The 15630-nt window shown below is 35.1% G+C and overlaps 2 protein-coding genes across 2 annotated transcripts; both read left to right on the top strand.

Annotated features, from left to right (window-relative positions):
- The first annotated feature begins 1097 nt into the window (after positions 1 to 1097).
- On the top strand, positions 1098 to 3964 carry LOC115997039 (28 kDa ribonucleoprotein, chloroplastic-like). Its single transcript, XM_031236488.1, has 4 exons — positions 1098 to 1736; positions 1824 to 1925; positions 3331 to 3615; positions 3707 to 3964. The coding sequence occupies exons 1-4, from the start codon at positions 1209 to 1211 to the stop codon at positions 3767 to 3769; spliced, it is 978 nt and encodes a 325-aa protein (XP_031092348.1). The 5' UTR covers positions 1098 to 1208; the 3' UTR covers positions 3770 to 3964.
- Positions 3965 to 10440: 6476 nt separating this feature from the next.
- LOC115996027 lies at positions 10441 to 11526 on the top strand. The gene has a single exon (XM_031235171.1). It carries the CDS (start codon positions 10441 to 10443, stop codon positions 11524 to 11526), a length of 1086 nt encoding a protein of 361 aa, XP_031091031.1.
- The last annotated feature ends 4104 nt before the right edge of the window (positions 11527 to 15630 follow it).

Raw genomic sequence — 15630 nt, 5'->3', positions numbered from 1 at the left:
CAGTCTCTTGACTCTGTTGAGAAAAGAACAGATACTACATTGAGGCGTCTTGACTCTGTTGAGAAAAGAACAGATACTACATTGAGGCGTCTCTTGACTCTGTTGAGAAAAGAACAGGCGTCTCTTGACTCTGTTGAGAATCTTAACTCTGTTGAGAAAAGAACGTCTCTTGACTCTGTTGCGAAAAGAACAGTCTACATTGAGGCGTCTCTTGACTCTGTTGAGAAAAGAATAGATACTACATTGAGGCGTCTCTTGACTCTGTTGAGAAAAGAACAGTCTCTTGACTCTGTTGCAAAAAGAACAGTCTCTTGACTCTGTTGAGAAAAGAACAGATACAAAAGAACAGTCTCTTGACTCTGTTGAGAAAAGAACAGATACTACATTGAGGCGTCTTGACTCTGTTGAGAAAAGAACAGATACTACATTGAGGCGTCTCTTGACTCTGTTGAGAAAAGAACAGGCGTCTCTTGACTCTGTTGAGAATCTTGACTCCGTTGAGAAAAGTACAGATACTACATTGAGGCGGTCTCTTGACTCTGTTGAGAAAAGAACAAGCGTCTCTTGACTCTGTTGAGAATCTTGACTCTGTTGAGAAAAGAACAGATACTACATTGAGGCGTCTCTTGACTCTGTTGAGAAAAGAACAGATACTACATTGAGGCGTCTCGAACAGATAAGGCGTGTTAAGAAAAGAACAGATACTACATTGAGGCGTCTCTTGACTCTGTTGAGAAAAGAACAGATACTACATTGAGGCGTCTCTTGACTCTGTTGAGAAAAGAAAGTAGCGTAGTTATGAACAGATACTACATTGAGGCGTGTAACGTAGTTATGAACAGATACTACATTGAGGCGTCTCTTGACTCTCTTGAGAAAAGAAAGTAGCGTAGCGTAGTTATGAACAGATACTACATATCAGTAGAACTCAAAAAAAAAAAAAAAAGAAAATTGCCAAAATATAAAATACTCCCTATAGCCCAAAAATAAGAAGAAAAAAAAAATGAAAATATATCTACGGAGTAATAATTTGGTTATTGCCCCATATTTGGCAGGAAAAAAAAAATCTTTACAAAAATCAGTAGCGTCTTGACGTCTTGGACCATCCGCCTCCTCAAACCCTCATCCAAATTCCCTTATCCTCTCCCCTCTTCTCTAAACCTTCTTCTTTGTCTCCTCTCTATTTCTACCTCTCCTTCACCATATCAATGTATTCTACACCCAACCCAGTAATGAATTCTTTATCTATGGCCAAAAATGGCTGCCTCACCTCCCTCTCCCTTCCCTCATCTCTTTTCCCCGCTGCAAAATCCCATTTCTCCCTCGCTTGCAGGCCCATAAAGCTCCACCTTTCTTGCTCCTTCTCTTCATCCTCACTCCCCTTCGTATTCTCCCTCAGGGCCAAGAACACCCAACCCCATTTCCCATCTCTGCTCTCCGTCGTAGCTGCGCAGCAAGAAGGGGATAGCACCATAGTTGTTGATGAGCAAGACCAAGGCGAGGGGGATGTTAGCGAAGCTTTCAATTGGGGGGATGAAGGCGAGGATGAAGGGCTCCTGGAGGTTATTGGAGATGCTGGGGAGAGTGATGATGCCTTTGGGGAAGACGACGAGGGCGGCGAGTTCCAAGAACCCCCCGAGGATGCCAAGCTGTTCGTTGGGAACTTGCCTTATGATGTCGATCATGAGGGCCTGGCTCGGCTTTTCCAGCAGGCTGGGACTGTTGAGATTGCTGAGGTAATTAATTTGTATGAGTCTTGTCGAAAGATTGGGGGTTTGGTGTTTTAGTCTGATAAATTTGATATAAATTTGTGGGGTTTGTAGGTTATTTACAACAGGGATACTGACCGGAGCCGCGGATTTGGGTTTGTAACTATGAATACTGTGGAAGAAGCTGACAAAGCTGTTGAGATGTTCAACCGTTATGTGAGTTAACTGGTTTTATTTTGTGTTTGGAGTATGTTTTATGCTTTGGGTTTTGAGGTTTTCTAGACACGATAGAGCATACAAGTTTCATGGTAGTGGAATTCCATTTCTAGATTTGTTTTCTGGTTCTTTTTCCCATATAGCTTTGGAGATGAATTTCATTGTAGGCTATGTTTGGTAGTGCTTATAGTTTATTTTAAGTTACAAATAAGCTATAAGCTCTGTTAGTAGCTACAGCTTTTAAGCTTTCAGCTTTAAACTAGCTTATAAGCTAAGTATGACAAATAGAGCCTAGATGGCTTCAACTAAATTAGAAATGAAAAAAGGGAATACTTTGAATATGATATGACATTTATCTTATGAATCTTCATGGTGGTTTGCCAAGATTGTGCATTGAGCCCCTTAAAGCAAATTATCTCAGCAGAATGTGTTTGGTTGGGGTATCTTAAGGTTTTGGAAGGAGAAAATTGCATTTTGTTATGTGTGTAGTAATCATATTGAACTTTTGATTTTTCAATAGCTTTGTGTGTCTTGGAGCAAAACTAATAGTGTTTGATTATTGATATGAATATACGTAGATGTTAGGTTTCTTGATTGTTGATTTTCTATTGGAATGTACTTGTGATTTTTGCATAGTTTTATTGCTGATTAGAAACAAGAGCAATAACACTTGATATGAATATACCTAGTTGTTACTGAACTGGGCTGTTGAATTTTTTTGAGTGTGAAAATGGTACCCTCTGATAGTAAATCAAAATTCTGGCCTGCTGGCTGAAGGATGGAAGTTCATAACCACGTAGAAAACCTCCATCGGCCAAAATTTTTCTTGTAAAATTGTTATTCATCCTTCGATATACATCAGTTTTCAATTAAGCTTTAGTGGATGAAATTTCTGAAGTTATACTTCTTGTTTATTTGTTTGTGGAAGTTGTATATATTGTAACCATATGTGCTTTTTTTTTTAAACACTCATGATTCTATACAAGGTAGTATCTGTTTTATACTTTCTCAATTTTTTCAGCTCAAAGAATCAATGCCCCACCATCCCTTGTATGCAAATTTCAATATGTGATAATGTTAGAGTATATAGAAAATATTCATATCCCGATATTAGATTAAATAGATGTGGTAAACATCTTTCTGAAGATTTATTATTAAGATCCCACTAGGAACAACATCGAACATTTATTTAAATAGCTAAATAAAAATAATATCTTTTGAAGTGAGTAAAATTGTGTCTCGTCAGATTTTGGCAATGTTGTATGTGGTACATTCATTTGTATTGCGGCATTGCATTACATGTTTACTAGTGGAGTTGTGTTAGGATTATCACACTCGATATGAAGACTCGGGTTTTAATTGGCCAGGTTCTAGTGGCTATCTAATGGTTGAATGTTTTGAGCAGGACCTTAATGGAAGACTCCTGAACGTGAACAAGGCTGCCCCAAGAGGATCGCGGCCGGAACGTCCACCTCCCCAGTCATTTGAATCTTCTTGCAGAATTTATGTCGGTAATATTCCATGGAATGTGGACGATGCACGCCTTGAGCAAGTTTTCAGTGAACACGGCAAAGTTGTAAATGCGCGGGTAGTTTGTGACAGAGAGACTGGCAGATCACGGGGCTTTGGCTTTGTGACAATGTCAAACGAAGCGGAAATGAACGATGCCATCGCGGATCTTGATGGGCAGGTAAGACAGATTTTTTTTTTCTTATTGTTAGACCAAAAAAGAAAAGAAAAAAAAAAGACGAGCTTATGGTTATGTGTATTGGTGTATGCAGAATTTGGACGGGAGGGCGATCAGGGTGAGTGTGGCTGAGGGAAGACCAAGGCGCAACTTTTAGATGTTAATTTAATTTAATTATGAATTGTGATAGCAGTTCCCATTTTTGTCAGTTTTTCGAGTGGTTAAGATATTGTGTAGGATTAACATTTTCTGCTTAAGCACATTCTAAGTTCTGATTGTACACTTTTATTTGTCATGCACTCCACTTTTTATATACTAATCTGCAGGGTATCAGAAGCTTTGCTTGCACTCACTACAACTCTCAATGTTATAGAAGATGTTTTTCATTTTTATCTCTGTTGGGTAAACTAACATGATCTAGACTTGGGCTGGCATTAAGGTGGGTCGTGTCATATTAGCCAAATTTTACTATGGACCTTGGTCCACGTGGACCAAATTTTCTGTTAAGGTCGGTTGAAGTTTTTTCTGTTAACAATGATAGGTGGCAAATTTCATTATTGTCCATATAGCAACTAGGAATGGCAATGGGGCGGGGTGGGTGCGGGGATATATCCCCGCCCCCGCACCCGCATTCCCTACACACTACCCGCACCTGTACCTGCGCGGGTAATGAATTTCCTATCCCATCTCCGCCCCCGTGGGGATTTTGCGGGTGCGGGTAATACCCAACCCGCAACTCTAATTATTAAATTAGATTTAAATCTAATAAAAATTTTATATTATAATTCTAATTATCACATTGATTCTTTTTATAAGTTTGAACATAACTCTAAAATTTAATAAGAGTCAATGACGTTACTCATTAATTGGAACTAAAATTGGGTTGGTATTATAAATTGTATTAAGTGTTTGCTTATGTTATTTGTGTTGTTCATTTTCAATTTTCATAAACAAAACACTAAGACAATAACATGATAATTCAATTGAATCCCTGAGGCACTAGCATACAAAGAAGTTTAATTCATTATGCATTTTTAATTATAAAAGATACATAAACTTATATAATAAATAAATTAAAATAACACAAGTATATATATATATATATATATATATATATATATATATATATATATATATATATATATATATATAAGTGCGGGTGCGGGGCGGGGCGGGGATACTTTCCCCCGCACCTGCCCCCATACCCGCATGGGTATAAAAAATTTCCCCCATACCCGCACTCATTACCCATATTGTGCGGGTATTTGAAAACCCATAGGGTGCGGGTAGAATTGCCATCCCTAATAGCAACTTCTCTTATTATTTAATTTAATTTTATACATTGTGTTTTATATAACACCAATTGAAGTATAATTCTAATTCAACTATAGTTTCACTTATAATATACAATTAGTATGCAAGGCTTGCTATTTAGTTTTATTTTATACATAATATAGTTTCATTAGAACACTATTAAAGTATCATTATTATTCAATTAAAGTTTTATTTGACAATATATATACTTAATATGTGAGCTTTGTTATTCGATTTTATTTTATACACCATGTTGTGTCATTACAACACTACTAATATATCATTCAAAGTCAACTGCAGTTTCATTTAATAATATATCACCAATAAAGCGTCATTATTATTTACAGTCCTTGATTAGGATGGGACTCGAACTTGAGACCTTCCGTTTGGAATGGTAACAGTGATGCCATCAGACCACAAGGTACTTGGCGATTATATGCACTTAATATGTCAATATGTGAGACTTAGTATTTAGTTTCATTATAATACTACCAAAGTATCATTCTAATTCAATTATAATTTCATTTCACAATATTCAATCAATATGTGAGACTTGTTACAACACTACTAAAAAAAAATGGTGCGCAACCGAACGTAACTGATGCCATTTATTTCAATTAAAAGAAACACCGTCGTTTTGGACCATGATCCACTATATAATGATTGGTCATATTAGTTCGCCAATCATTATGGTCCACACAGCTGTGTGGATCATGTGGACCATACTATCAAATAATGCACATTTAGTATAAAAATAATGTAAATTCAGTAAAAAAATAATGTACATTGTATTTAGGGGATGTACGTTATTTGTGTACCGAATGTACATTATTTTGTATAATTTACACTCAGTACAAAAATAATGTACATTTAATACATTACAAATGTACATTTTGTTATGATCCACACATCACTGTGTGGATCACAATTTGCCATTAGTTCGCATTAGAATAACCAACTTGAGTTGAGATTAATGTGGGTCATGTCAATTTACATTAGAATGTGGATATGCTAATTCAATTCACATTTTTAAAATGTCAACTTGACTTGACCTGATCAATTTTAATCAATTAAAATATTTAAATTAATAATTTTTAAAACTTTTAAGTCAATATATTATAATTCATATGAATTTTATTTATAATCATAAATATAAACAAATATATACGTATCTTGTTTGAGGAATGCAAATGCTTAATGGATGGAATGGGAAGTGAAGATCAAACACGTTTTTAAATAACAAAATAAATTGGCAAACGACGCAGTTTCGCTTCAATAATCCACCCATTTTTCTTTGACAAATTATTATCTGAACCATATTTCACATATAAAAAGTACGGAGTATATTTTTAGTACTACTTATACTAAATATGTATTATTTATGTATTGAATATACACTATTCAAAATAAGCTAGCATATAAGTCCATAAAAACCAAACGAGCCAAAGTATTTCACATAGAAAAAGGGAAAAGACAAAATAAAATAAATGCTACGGAGTATTTTTCTTTTTCCAACATATTATTCTTTTATTATTGAATTAAAAAATACTAAGTACATAGGCCCAAAATGACCCAATGCAAAAGCCTACAAAATCACAAAATTTGGCCCAAAAGTGAATCATAACAAATCTAAAAACATAATAAGTATGAATCCAAGTTATGCCCTCAGTTTATGTCCGTGTTTTTACTGTTGATCTGTTTGTACATTTTGTTTTTAATGTTGTACATAATTTTTTGGTAGACAAAAATACCCAGGAATATTCCGTTACTGTTAAGTATAATCTGTTAAGTATAATCTGTTTCCATCTTTTCTTAATATGTCATTAAGTGCTATGTAATCACGTTTCCTAATATGTTTCCATTAAATACTATGTTAATTGCTTCTCCTCTACTATATTTAAAATGTTTCTATATATATGGTGGGTGAGATATATTGCAATAACTCTTTGATGCTAATGTATTGATCATATGAGAAAATGAAATTTCTTATTTTAATTTTAAAATTTTTAATGTTTACAATAATTTGCACCAATATTTCATATATATAATTTTAGGTATGATCATATAAGAACTAAAGGGGTTGGTTTAGGAATTAAAAAAAAATAACTTTCAAGAATTTTTAAGTGTTTAATTTGATGAAATATAATGTAAATTTGTTATTATTCCAAAAAAAATAGTCATTCCATATAGTATAGAAAGAAAAAAGAAAAAAAGGCTAGAAATATGTATACCAAATGTATGAAACGACTTAGAGGTCAAAATTACAAATTTACAATTCATTGATATCACATGTTCCTCAACCTTGACATTTAGACCTTGATTTTACTATATTAGATGCAAATTTCTTTATGGATACAATTGTTCATATGGAACATGAGTGCTATATTTCTTACTTTCAAAATTTAGTCTAATTTTACAATTGATAATAAAAGTGCAAGGACCTACAAGGTATTAAAACTTATTCGAAGACATAATTTGATAGGGATGTCACAGGTTCGAATCCCAATGGAGGCATCGACTCTTTGTGCTTCAATATGTTGGGAAAGTATGTATGGACATATACTACATTGTAATAGAGTTAGTAGTACTTAAAAAAAGTCATTTCCAATTGCATTTATGTGAGACTGGAAACAATAGAAGCTACATGTTAACTAAATAACAAAGGAGAAAATAGTTGCAATACAACGATGAGTATTCTTACTTAAAATCATAGTCGTATATATTCATCACAATGAAATCTTACTTAAAATCATAGTCGTATATATTCATCACAATGAAATTATATTCCTTGTGTTAATTTCAAATACACCCAAAAATGAAATTATATTCCTTGTGTTAATTTCAAATACACCCAAAAAATAAACCTTACATAGATTATTTATGAAACTTCTTGCAACTCAAAAAAAAAAAAAAACAATTTTACAAATGTGCTTTATCTATTTCAAAATGATTTGCTAATTAAGTTTAGATATTGGGCACACGTTTTCGCGCAAAGCGCGTAGAAAGAACTAGTGCAAACATAAGAGGCATACAACATTCTATAACCTTAGAAAATCATCAAGCTTGTATAGAGATTTTAGGAGGATTCTAGAGAGTAAATCCTAACCGTAGGATTAAGTAAATTTCCATCATCCATTGAGGAGGTGGAATGCGTATAAATATCTCTCAAAGGCCTCATTTATAACTATCCAAGAGTTTAAGCAATCCAAGTTCTTTACAAAGCTTTCGAGTGTTTTTCTAAACTTCTTTGCAAAATTCTTGTCTTACTCAGACAAATGAGGCCCTAATCCTTGCAAAATCCAATTAGGCCGGTCACGGCCCGACCATACACACGGCCCAATTGTAAAACAACAAATTTAAGGCCTCTCAACATCCGCCACATCCCAAATTTAATAAGTCCAAACAAATAATCCAACATCAACCACCAATGCATTTTATTTTCTTATTAAAACCCGTTGCACATATAATAACCAAAACCTTTAATTATTTCATTTAAAACAGCACATATAATAATCAGATCACTAAAAATGATAGGTAAGATGAGAGATAAAAGAGTACCTTCTAAAACATAATAGCAACAACCTACTTTTCACCAAAGTAATGAATTTAATTTGGTATAATTTAAGAAGTGGCTCTAATATGATGGATGTAACGTCGATTCTCTATAACACGAACCTATACAAGTACCAAGTATTAATTAATTAATTAATTAAAAAATAAACTAAAAAATAAATTAATATTCTATAAAAATAAACCTAGATACTTGTTGCTCTAGAAATCTTCAACATTCTACTACAACTTATGGTGATGGAGGAGATGTGTGACTAATCGCCTAAAACGACGTTGTTTCTTTTAATGAAAATAAACGGCATCAATTGCGTTCTATTGCGTGTCATTTTTTTTAGTATTTTTTTAGTGGTTACTCCATTTGTGTTCAAAATTTTTAGAATTTCTTTTAGTGATTACTCCGCTTGTGTTCAAAATTTGATTGAAAAAACTGGATAACAGCATGACCCCTATTAAATTAAGCAATCAATCAAGGTATGTCATGTTATAGAGACTAGAGAGTAGAAAATGATAGTAGAATTTGGGAGTCCATGTGAAATACGTAGTAACTCTTTTTAAAAAACTTGACTTGACCTGACTAACTTTAATCAATTAAAATATTTAAATTTTTAATTTTTAAAACTTTTAAGTAAATATATTTAATTCATACGAAATTTATTTATAATCATAAATAAATATAAACAAATATATACAGATTCTTGTAATTCATTTGAATGGATTACGCTCAGCATAGATGGAAGCTTGATGAATGAAGAGAGCAGAGGAAAAGGTGCTCTACGAATTTTAAAACTATCAATTTAATACTGTAATTATGTAATTTTTTTCAATTTCAATCACTCCGATTAAATTATCGATAAAATTACATTGAATGCAAGATGGTCTAAAGATGTTCTTGAATGCATTAAACGTTCATTTTTAAATATTACATTCGAAATAAAAAGTCTTCAATGCACAAAAAATTTACTTTCAAAATATGAACAACTGTTGACTCTTTGTGCTTCAGTAGGTTAAGAAAGTTGCATAGGGAGTGGGTTCGAGCCTCAATGGAGGCAACTGTTGACTCTTTGTGCTTCAGTAGGTTGAAAAAGTAGCTAGGCAACTGTTGACTCTTTGTGCACAATACCACAATGTAACAGAGTCAGTAGTACTAAAAAAAAAAACCTTCAATATACTAAAAATTAACTTTGTGCCAGTAATTCAATTTTGGCACATATGTGGCTTGAAGCTCCCATGCGGTCGTGTGGTTACATTTTTGTCGTCGCATCGGAGTAATCTAACGGTGGCAGTGTTTAGGAAATTGCAATTCATGTATGTTAAGTGGATGTTGTTATGGTAATTTTAGTATCTATATTACGTGATTGAAATTGTGCATTTTAGGATATGTTGTGGTGCGTTTTAAAACATGTTGTTGGTGCATTTAACTGTGTCGTGGAATGATGTGTTTTAATTTATCTTCTTGTGCATTTTCATACGTAGAATGGTGTATAAGTGTGTTGTGGAATGGCGCGTTTTAATTTATCATCTGATGCATTTTAATAGGTAGAATGATGTGTGTATTTTAGCACATGTTTTTAATAAGTGTAGTAACACATGTTTATAATGTGTAATAGTGCAGGTTTATAATTTGACATGAGGCACGTTGTGGTGCATTAATACATAGAATGATGTGTTTTATTACGTATGTTGATGCACTTTAAGTGAATAGGTGCATTTGGTTATAGTGTAGAATGATGTATTCTGGTGCATTTTAATACATATAATAGTGTGTATTTTACACATATATTGAACGTTGCTTTGTTAACTTGCTGTAATATAATGACTGCAAAATAGTCGCACGACCGCACCTAAGGAGGAGACCGCAAAAAAAAAAAATTTCTCTCTCGTTAGAGTTTTTCTCTCTCCTTGTGAGTGTTTGTGGTTTCGTAGCACGTTTGAGTGTTTTCCGTTATGGAGAAAGGCAGTTCGAGCTCCTTGTCTGCAGCATGTGAAGCCTTAACCATTGGTGACGATGATGAGGGTGTGATCGTTGAGGTGGAAGAGACTCCGACGCCTGAGGTTGATTATCGTTTTGTGGCTGTTGGGCGGGTTGTCACTGATCGCCCGGTGAAGTTGGTCATTTTCCGTGACGTTATGGCTACTGCGTGGCGTTCAATGAAGGGAGTGATGGTTCGTGATTTGGGTGCGAACAGGTTTCTGTTTACTTTTTATTGTGAGCAAGATGTCTCCCGAGTACTGAGTGATGGGCCATGGACTTTTGATCAGAACTTGGTCTTGCTCCGGCGGGTGGTGAACGGGGAGGATCCGATGGTGGTACCGTTAAACAAGGCGGCTTTTTGGGTTCAGGTCCATAAACTCCCGACTGGTTTTATGTCTGAGAAGGTTGCTATGGTTGTTGGGAACTATGTTGGGGAGTTTGAGAGGGCAGATAAGCGAAATTTTGACGCAGTGGAGCGTACTTTTATGCGTGTCCGAACTCAGATTGATGTTCTGAAACCTCTCCGTGCGAAGATGAAGATGAGAAAACCAGGTGGCGACTGGTTTTGGTTGGAGTTGCGGTATAAGCGTTTTCCATCCTTCTGTTTTGAATGCGGCATAATTGGTCATTCTGAGAAATTTTGCCCGGTGGCAAGTGATAAACCGGTGGATGGCGGTGATAAACCGTTTGGTTCATGGTTGAGAGCTGGCGGACGACGAGGTGGTGCGCCGTCGGTGAACAGGTGGCTTGTTTTGGATGATCCGATCGTGGGGGGGTCACAGGCTGTAACGGATGGCAATCATGAGGTGTTAATGCATGGGGGTCAGTTACCCGAGGTTTCTGTGGAAGGGAATAAGGTGGTGAGTGAGGGAGGCGAGGTAGGGGTATTAAATGATCTTAATGATGATGGAGGGGTGGTCTTTGTGGATCAGAAACGGAAGCGGGTGGGGGAAAATGATGGGCTGACTGAGTGGACAAGCCCAATGGTAATTGAAAATAATAATGTGTCACTCTCTGAAGAGGTGGGCTTTGGATCCCAGGCCCACCGGGCCCAATGAGTTGGTTTAGTTGGAACTGTCGTGGGCTTGGAAACCCATTGACAGTTCAAGTGTTGTTGGGTTTGGTCTTTCAAAACAAACCTGACGTTTTATTTTTATGCGAGACTTTATGTACTGCAAGGCGTATGGAATCTATTCGTGTTCGATTAAAATATGAGAATTGTTTCACTGTTGAGGCTGTTGGTAGAAGCGGTGGTTTAGCTCTTCTCTGGAATGGGGGAGTTAACGTAGAAGTAGTTGGGTATTCAAATCACTACATCGACTCTGTGGTCTCGCCAAGTGGGGATGGTCGGCGGTGGAGGTTTACGGGTTATTACGGCTATCCCGACAGATCACAGCGGCGGAATTCTTGGGCTCTTTTGAGGTACTTATCAACTTTGAATACTCTTCCTTGGTTATTGTTGGGCGATTTCAATGATGTTATGCGGGTGGAGGAGAAGGAGGGGAGGGTATCAAACCCAGAGTGGTTGCGGAGGGGTTTTTGCGGGGCGGTGAGAGATAGTGGGTTGAGTGATTTTCCGTTTCACGGTTGTCAATTCACTTGGGAAAGGGGGAGAGGGACTGTAAATTGGGTGAGGGAGAAGCTGGACAGGGTGTTGGTGTCTGGTTCTTAGCGTGACTTATTCCCGGAGGCAAGGGCCTGTTCAATTGAAGGAGGGTGTAGTGACCATTTGCCTATTTTTCTTGTCACTAAGGCTGTTGTTCGGAGGAATTTCGTTCGGCGGCCTAGGTATGAGAATAATTGAGGAAATATACCAGAGTGTAGGGGGATTGTGGAACGGGTTTGGGACCAACATTCCTCTGTACCGGTAGGGGAGCGACTGGGGTTGTGTGGGAAGGAGCTATGGGCGTGGGGTAGAGGGCGAAATAAGGGTGAATTCGAACAACTTAATAGTTGTACGAGCAGGTTGAATGCGCTGCGTATGAGGAGGGATGAGGCTGGGTTGAGGGAATTTGAGGAGATTCAGAGCAAGTATCTTTCGTTGCTAAAATCCCAGAGTGAACGGTGGCAACAACGGGCGAAAGAACTTTGGTACAAGGGAGGGGATAATAATACGCGATTTTTCCATTCATCTGTAAATGGACGCAGGCGAAGGAATCATATCCCTGCTTTGAAAAATTCCAATGGTGTTCTGGTCACGGATGAGGAGGGGATAGCATCCATTATGGTCGATTATTTCCGGAATCTGTTTACAACAGAGGAGGGGGATAGTCGGCCGGTTTTGGATTGTGTACGACGCCGGATTACGGAAAATCAAAATGCTGAATTATTAATGCCGATTACACCGGAGGAGGTCCGGGCTGCGATTTTTTCTATGCATCCAGATAAGTCCCCGGGTCCAGATGGGCTGTCTCCTGCTTTCTTTCAAACTCACTGGGATGTCATTGGGCATGAGGTTGTTCTCTTTTGTCAAACTTTTCTCCATACTGGTGATTTACCTGCTTCAGTAAATGCTGCTCATATTGTTCTTATCCCCAAGAAAAACAAACCTGATCTTATGTCTGATTTTAGGCCTATTTCGCTATGTAATGTTCTTTATCGCATTTTGGCGAAAGTACTAGCTAATAGATTCAGGGGGGTTTTAAATTCAATTATTTCTAGTGCACAAAGTGCTTTTATTCCGGGGAGGTCGATTTTAGATAATGTTCTCCTGGCTTTTGAATCTGTGCATGCTATGACTCGATTGAAAAAGGATAAAGGGGGTTATGGTGCTTTGAAGGTGGATATGTGTAACACCCCAATTTTTATGTTCTCAAAAGTTACTATTTATAGCACTTTTAAATATGGAAACCTTCCAAAATTAGAAAGCCGAAATAGGCAACACCTTTATTTAGAAACTAGTCACATTCCAACATATGAAAATAAATTGTTTAATGTACTCATGAACCAAAGGGTGTTACCGCCACACCTAAACTAACTATAGCAAGATGTAAGGCTAAACCACCACAACTCAAATAAAATGATGAACTCCCAAAATGGTATAACTCCAAAACCTTATTACATAATATCCACCTAATACGGTCTATTGGCGCGCTCTTCAAGCTTCTATTACTTCCTGTTATCACAGAATTCAAAACAACACAAAACACAAAATTAGCAAATTGCTAAGTAAGAAACTACTCCACCCCGTAAAGCAAACACCCAAGAATAAAGATTTACACAATTAATTTTTTAAAACATTAACCACTAACATTTAATCTTTCGACCATTTCGAAAACCACATATATATTCTTATAATAAAATATAATCCACTTATAAATAAATAAATAAATTAATTAATTAAATACGCTTATGGAAGAACACTATCCCATAAAGGGAACAATCAATATCCCGTAAAGGGAATAATCCATATCCCGCGAAGGGAACAATCCATATCCCACGAAGGGAACAATCCATATCCCACGAAGGGAACAATTCATATCTTCCATAAGACTTTCTTCATAAAATTTTCTTTTAATGTATATATATTTAACCACCAAAACATTTTAACCCTTCGGCTCAAAACTCAATTGTCCAAAATCAAATATTTAAATACACTTATTTCCAAATTCGCAAATTAGAAAAATATTGATAATTCATATCTCAATTAAACTTACCAATCAACCATTGTGAAATACACCTTTGACATTTGATAGTACATAATTAAATATACTAAAAAAAATGCACGCATATATACACTCACTTATAAATTAACAAGTCACGAATCTAGTATATATATACGTTGCCAGTATCATCTATGAACAATAGAAATCTAAAAAAAATAACACTATATATATTCCTACGGCAATTTGCTTATATATGCTATATATATATATATATATATATATATATATATATATTAGTATATAGAGTTTTTTCCCAAAATGGTCCCTCGACTATTGCTCATTCTCAATTTTGCATTTCGACTTTCAATTGCACCTAATGTGATCCTTCGACTTTCAAAAACTCACCCAATTTGGTCCTCCGTAACATATTCCGTCAAATCAGTGTTAAAATGGAGGGTATTTTCGTCCATTTACCTATTGTTAGCCTAATAAACATTGAGAAATAGTTAAGGGACCATTTTGAGAATAGTCAAGGGACCATTTTGGGAAAAACTATTTTATTTATTTCATTTTTGTTTATTTTCATTTTTTAGACTCTACAAAATTAGAATTTCTATACATTTTTTTCTTACAAATATAAATAGTTAAAATCGCGCAATCCAACCTCAAAATTTTTAACTTTCTTTACAGACTTTTCCTCTAAATATACAAACTATTCCTATGAAGTTTTACAATAAATTCCGTAAATTTCATAAATACTCATATACTTCTTTTTTTATTCTTTTTTTTTTTTTATATATGTTCATAGACAATCAATCACTATGTATCACATTAAATATTACTTTTACCATTGAAAATAATTTTTTTTTTCAAGCGTAGACACCAAAAGATTGTAAAATGTAGGGAAAATATTGGACCGAAAGGTAAATTTTTCTAGTAAACTTCTCAGGTGAGCCGAAAAGTAAAATCTCGTCAATGTTTCCTGTAATATTTTCTGTATTTGATTTCAAAGTAATTATTAAATTTTATATTAATTTACATTATTTAAGATATTGTATGACATCTTTTATATGTTTTCCTCTTCTTATTTTTTATTAATTATTAATTATTAAGGCAAGTATAATTTATTTTGTAATGTGGACACATTATTTTTAATAATTTTGATTTAATTAAATTATACCTTAATTATAAAATCCTACCTAATAATTTTAGTATATTACACGGGACACAATAATTATTATAAATAATGTTTAATAATTGTCAATTTGTATTCAACAATAAAATTTATAGTTAATTTTTAAGTAAATCATAAAATCTTTTGTGATGTGGGCACATTATTTTTAATTATTTGAGTTTAATAATATTATATCTTATTTATAAAAAAATCGAAAGTAATATACAATTCAAACATCGAGCTACAAATTCAGCAACTTCTCTTTTCATTCGAGGCCACCAAAAGTGTTTCTTGAGATCTTTGTACAACTTGTCACCTCCAGGATGCACTGAATAAGGGGTGTTATGACCCTCATCCATAATTCGTCTCTTAACTTCTTCACA

The sequence above is a fragment of the Ipomoea triloba genome, chromosome 11 (assembly GCF_003576645.1).
Source record: "Ipomoea triloba cultivar NCNSP0323 chromosome 11, ASM357664v1".
In the NCBI taxonomy this organism is placed as follows: domain Eukaryota; kingdom Viridiplantae; phylum Streptophyta; class Magnoliopsida; order Solanales; family Convolvulaceae; genus Ipomoea; species Ipomoea triloba.
The sequence above is the reverse complement of the archived record's forward strand: the minus strand, read 5'-3'. Positions and strand labels throughout refer to the sequence as shown.

Coding starts and splice junctions, on each gene's coding strand:
- LOC115997039 (XM_031236488.1), top strand. CDS start 1,209: ATGTATTCTACACCCAACCCAGTAATGAATTCTTTATCTATGGCCAAA. Junction 1,926..3,330: donor TTGAGATGTTCAACCGTTAT/GTGAGTTAACTG, acceptor TGTTTTGAGCAG/GACCTTAATGGAAGACTCCT. Junction 3,616..3,706: donor TCGCGGATCTTGATGGGCAG/GTAAGACAGATT, acceptor TGGTGTATGCAG/AATTTGGACGGGAGGGCGAT.
- LOC115996027 (XM_031235171.1), top strand. CDS start 10,441: ATGGAGAAAGGCAGTTCGAGCTCCTTGTCTGCAGCATGTGAAGCCTTA.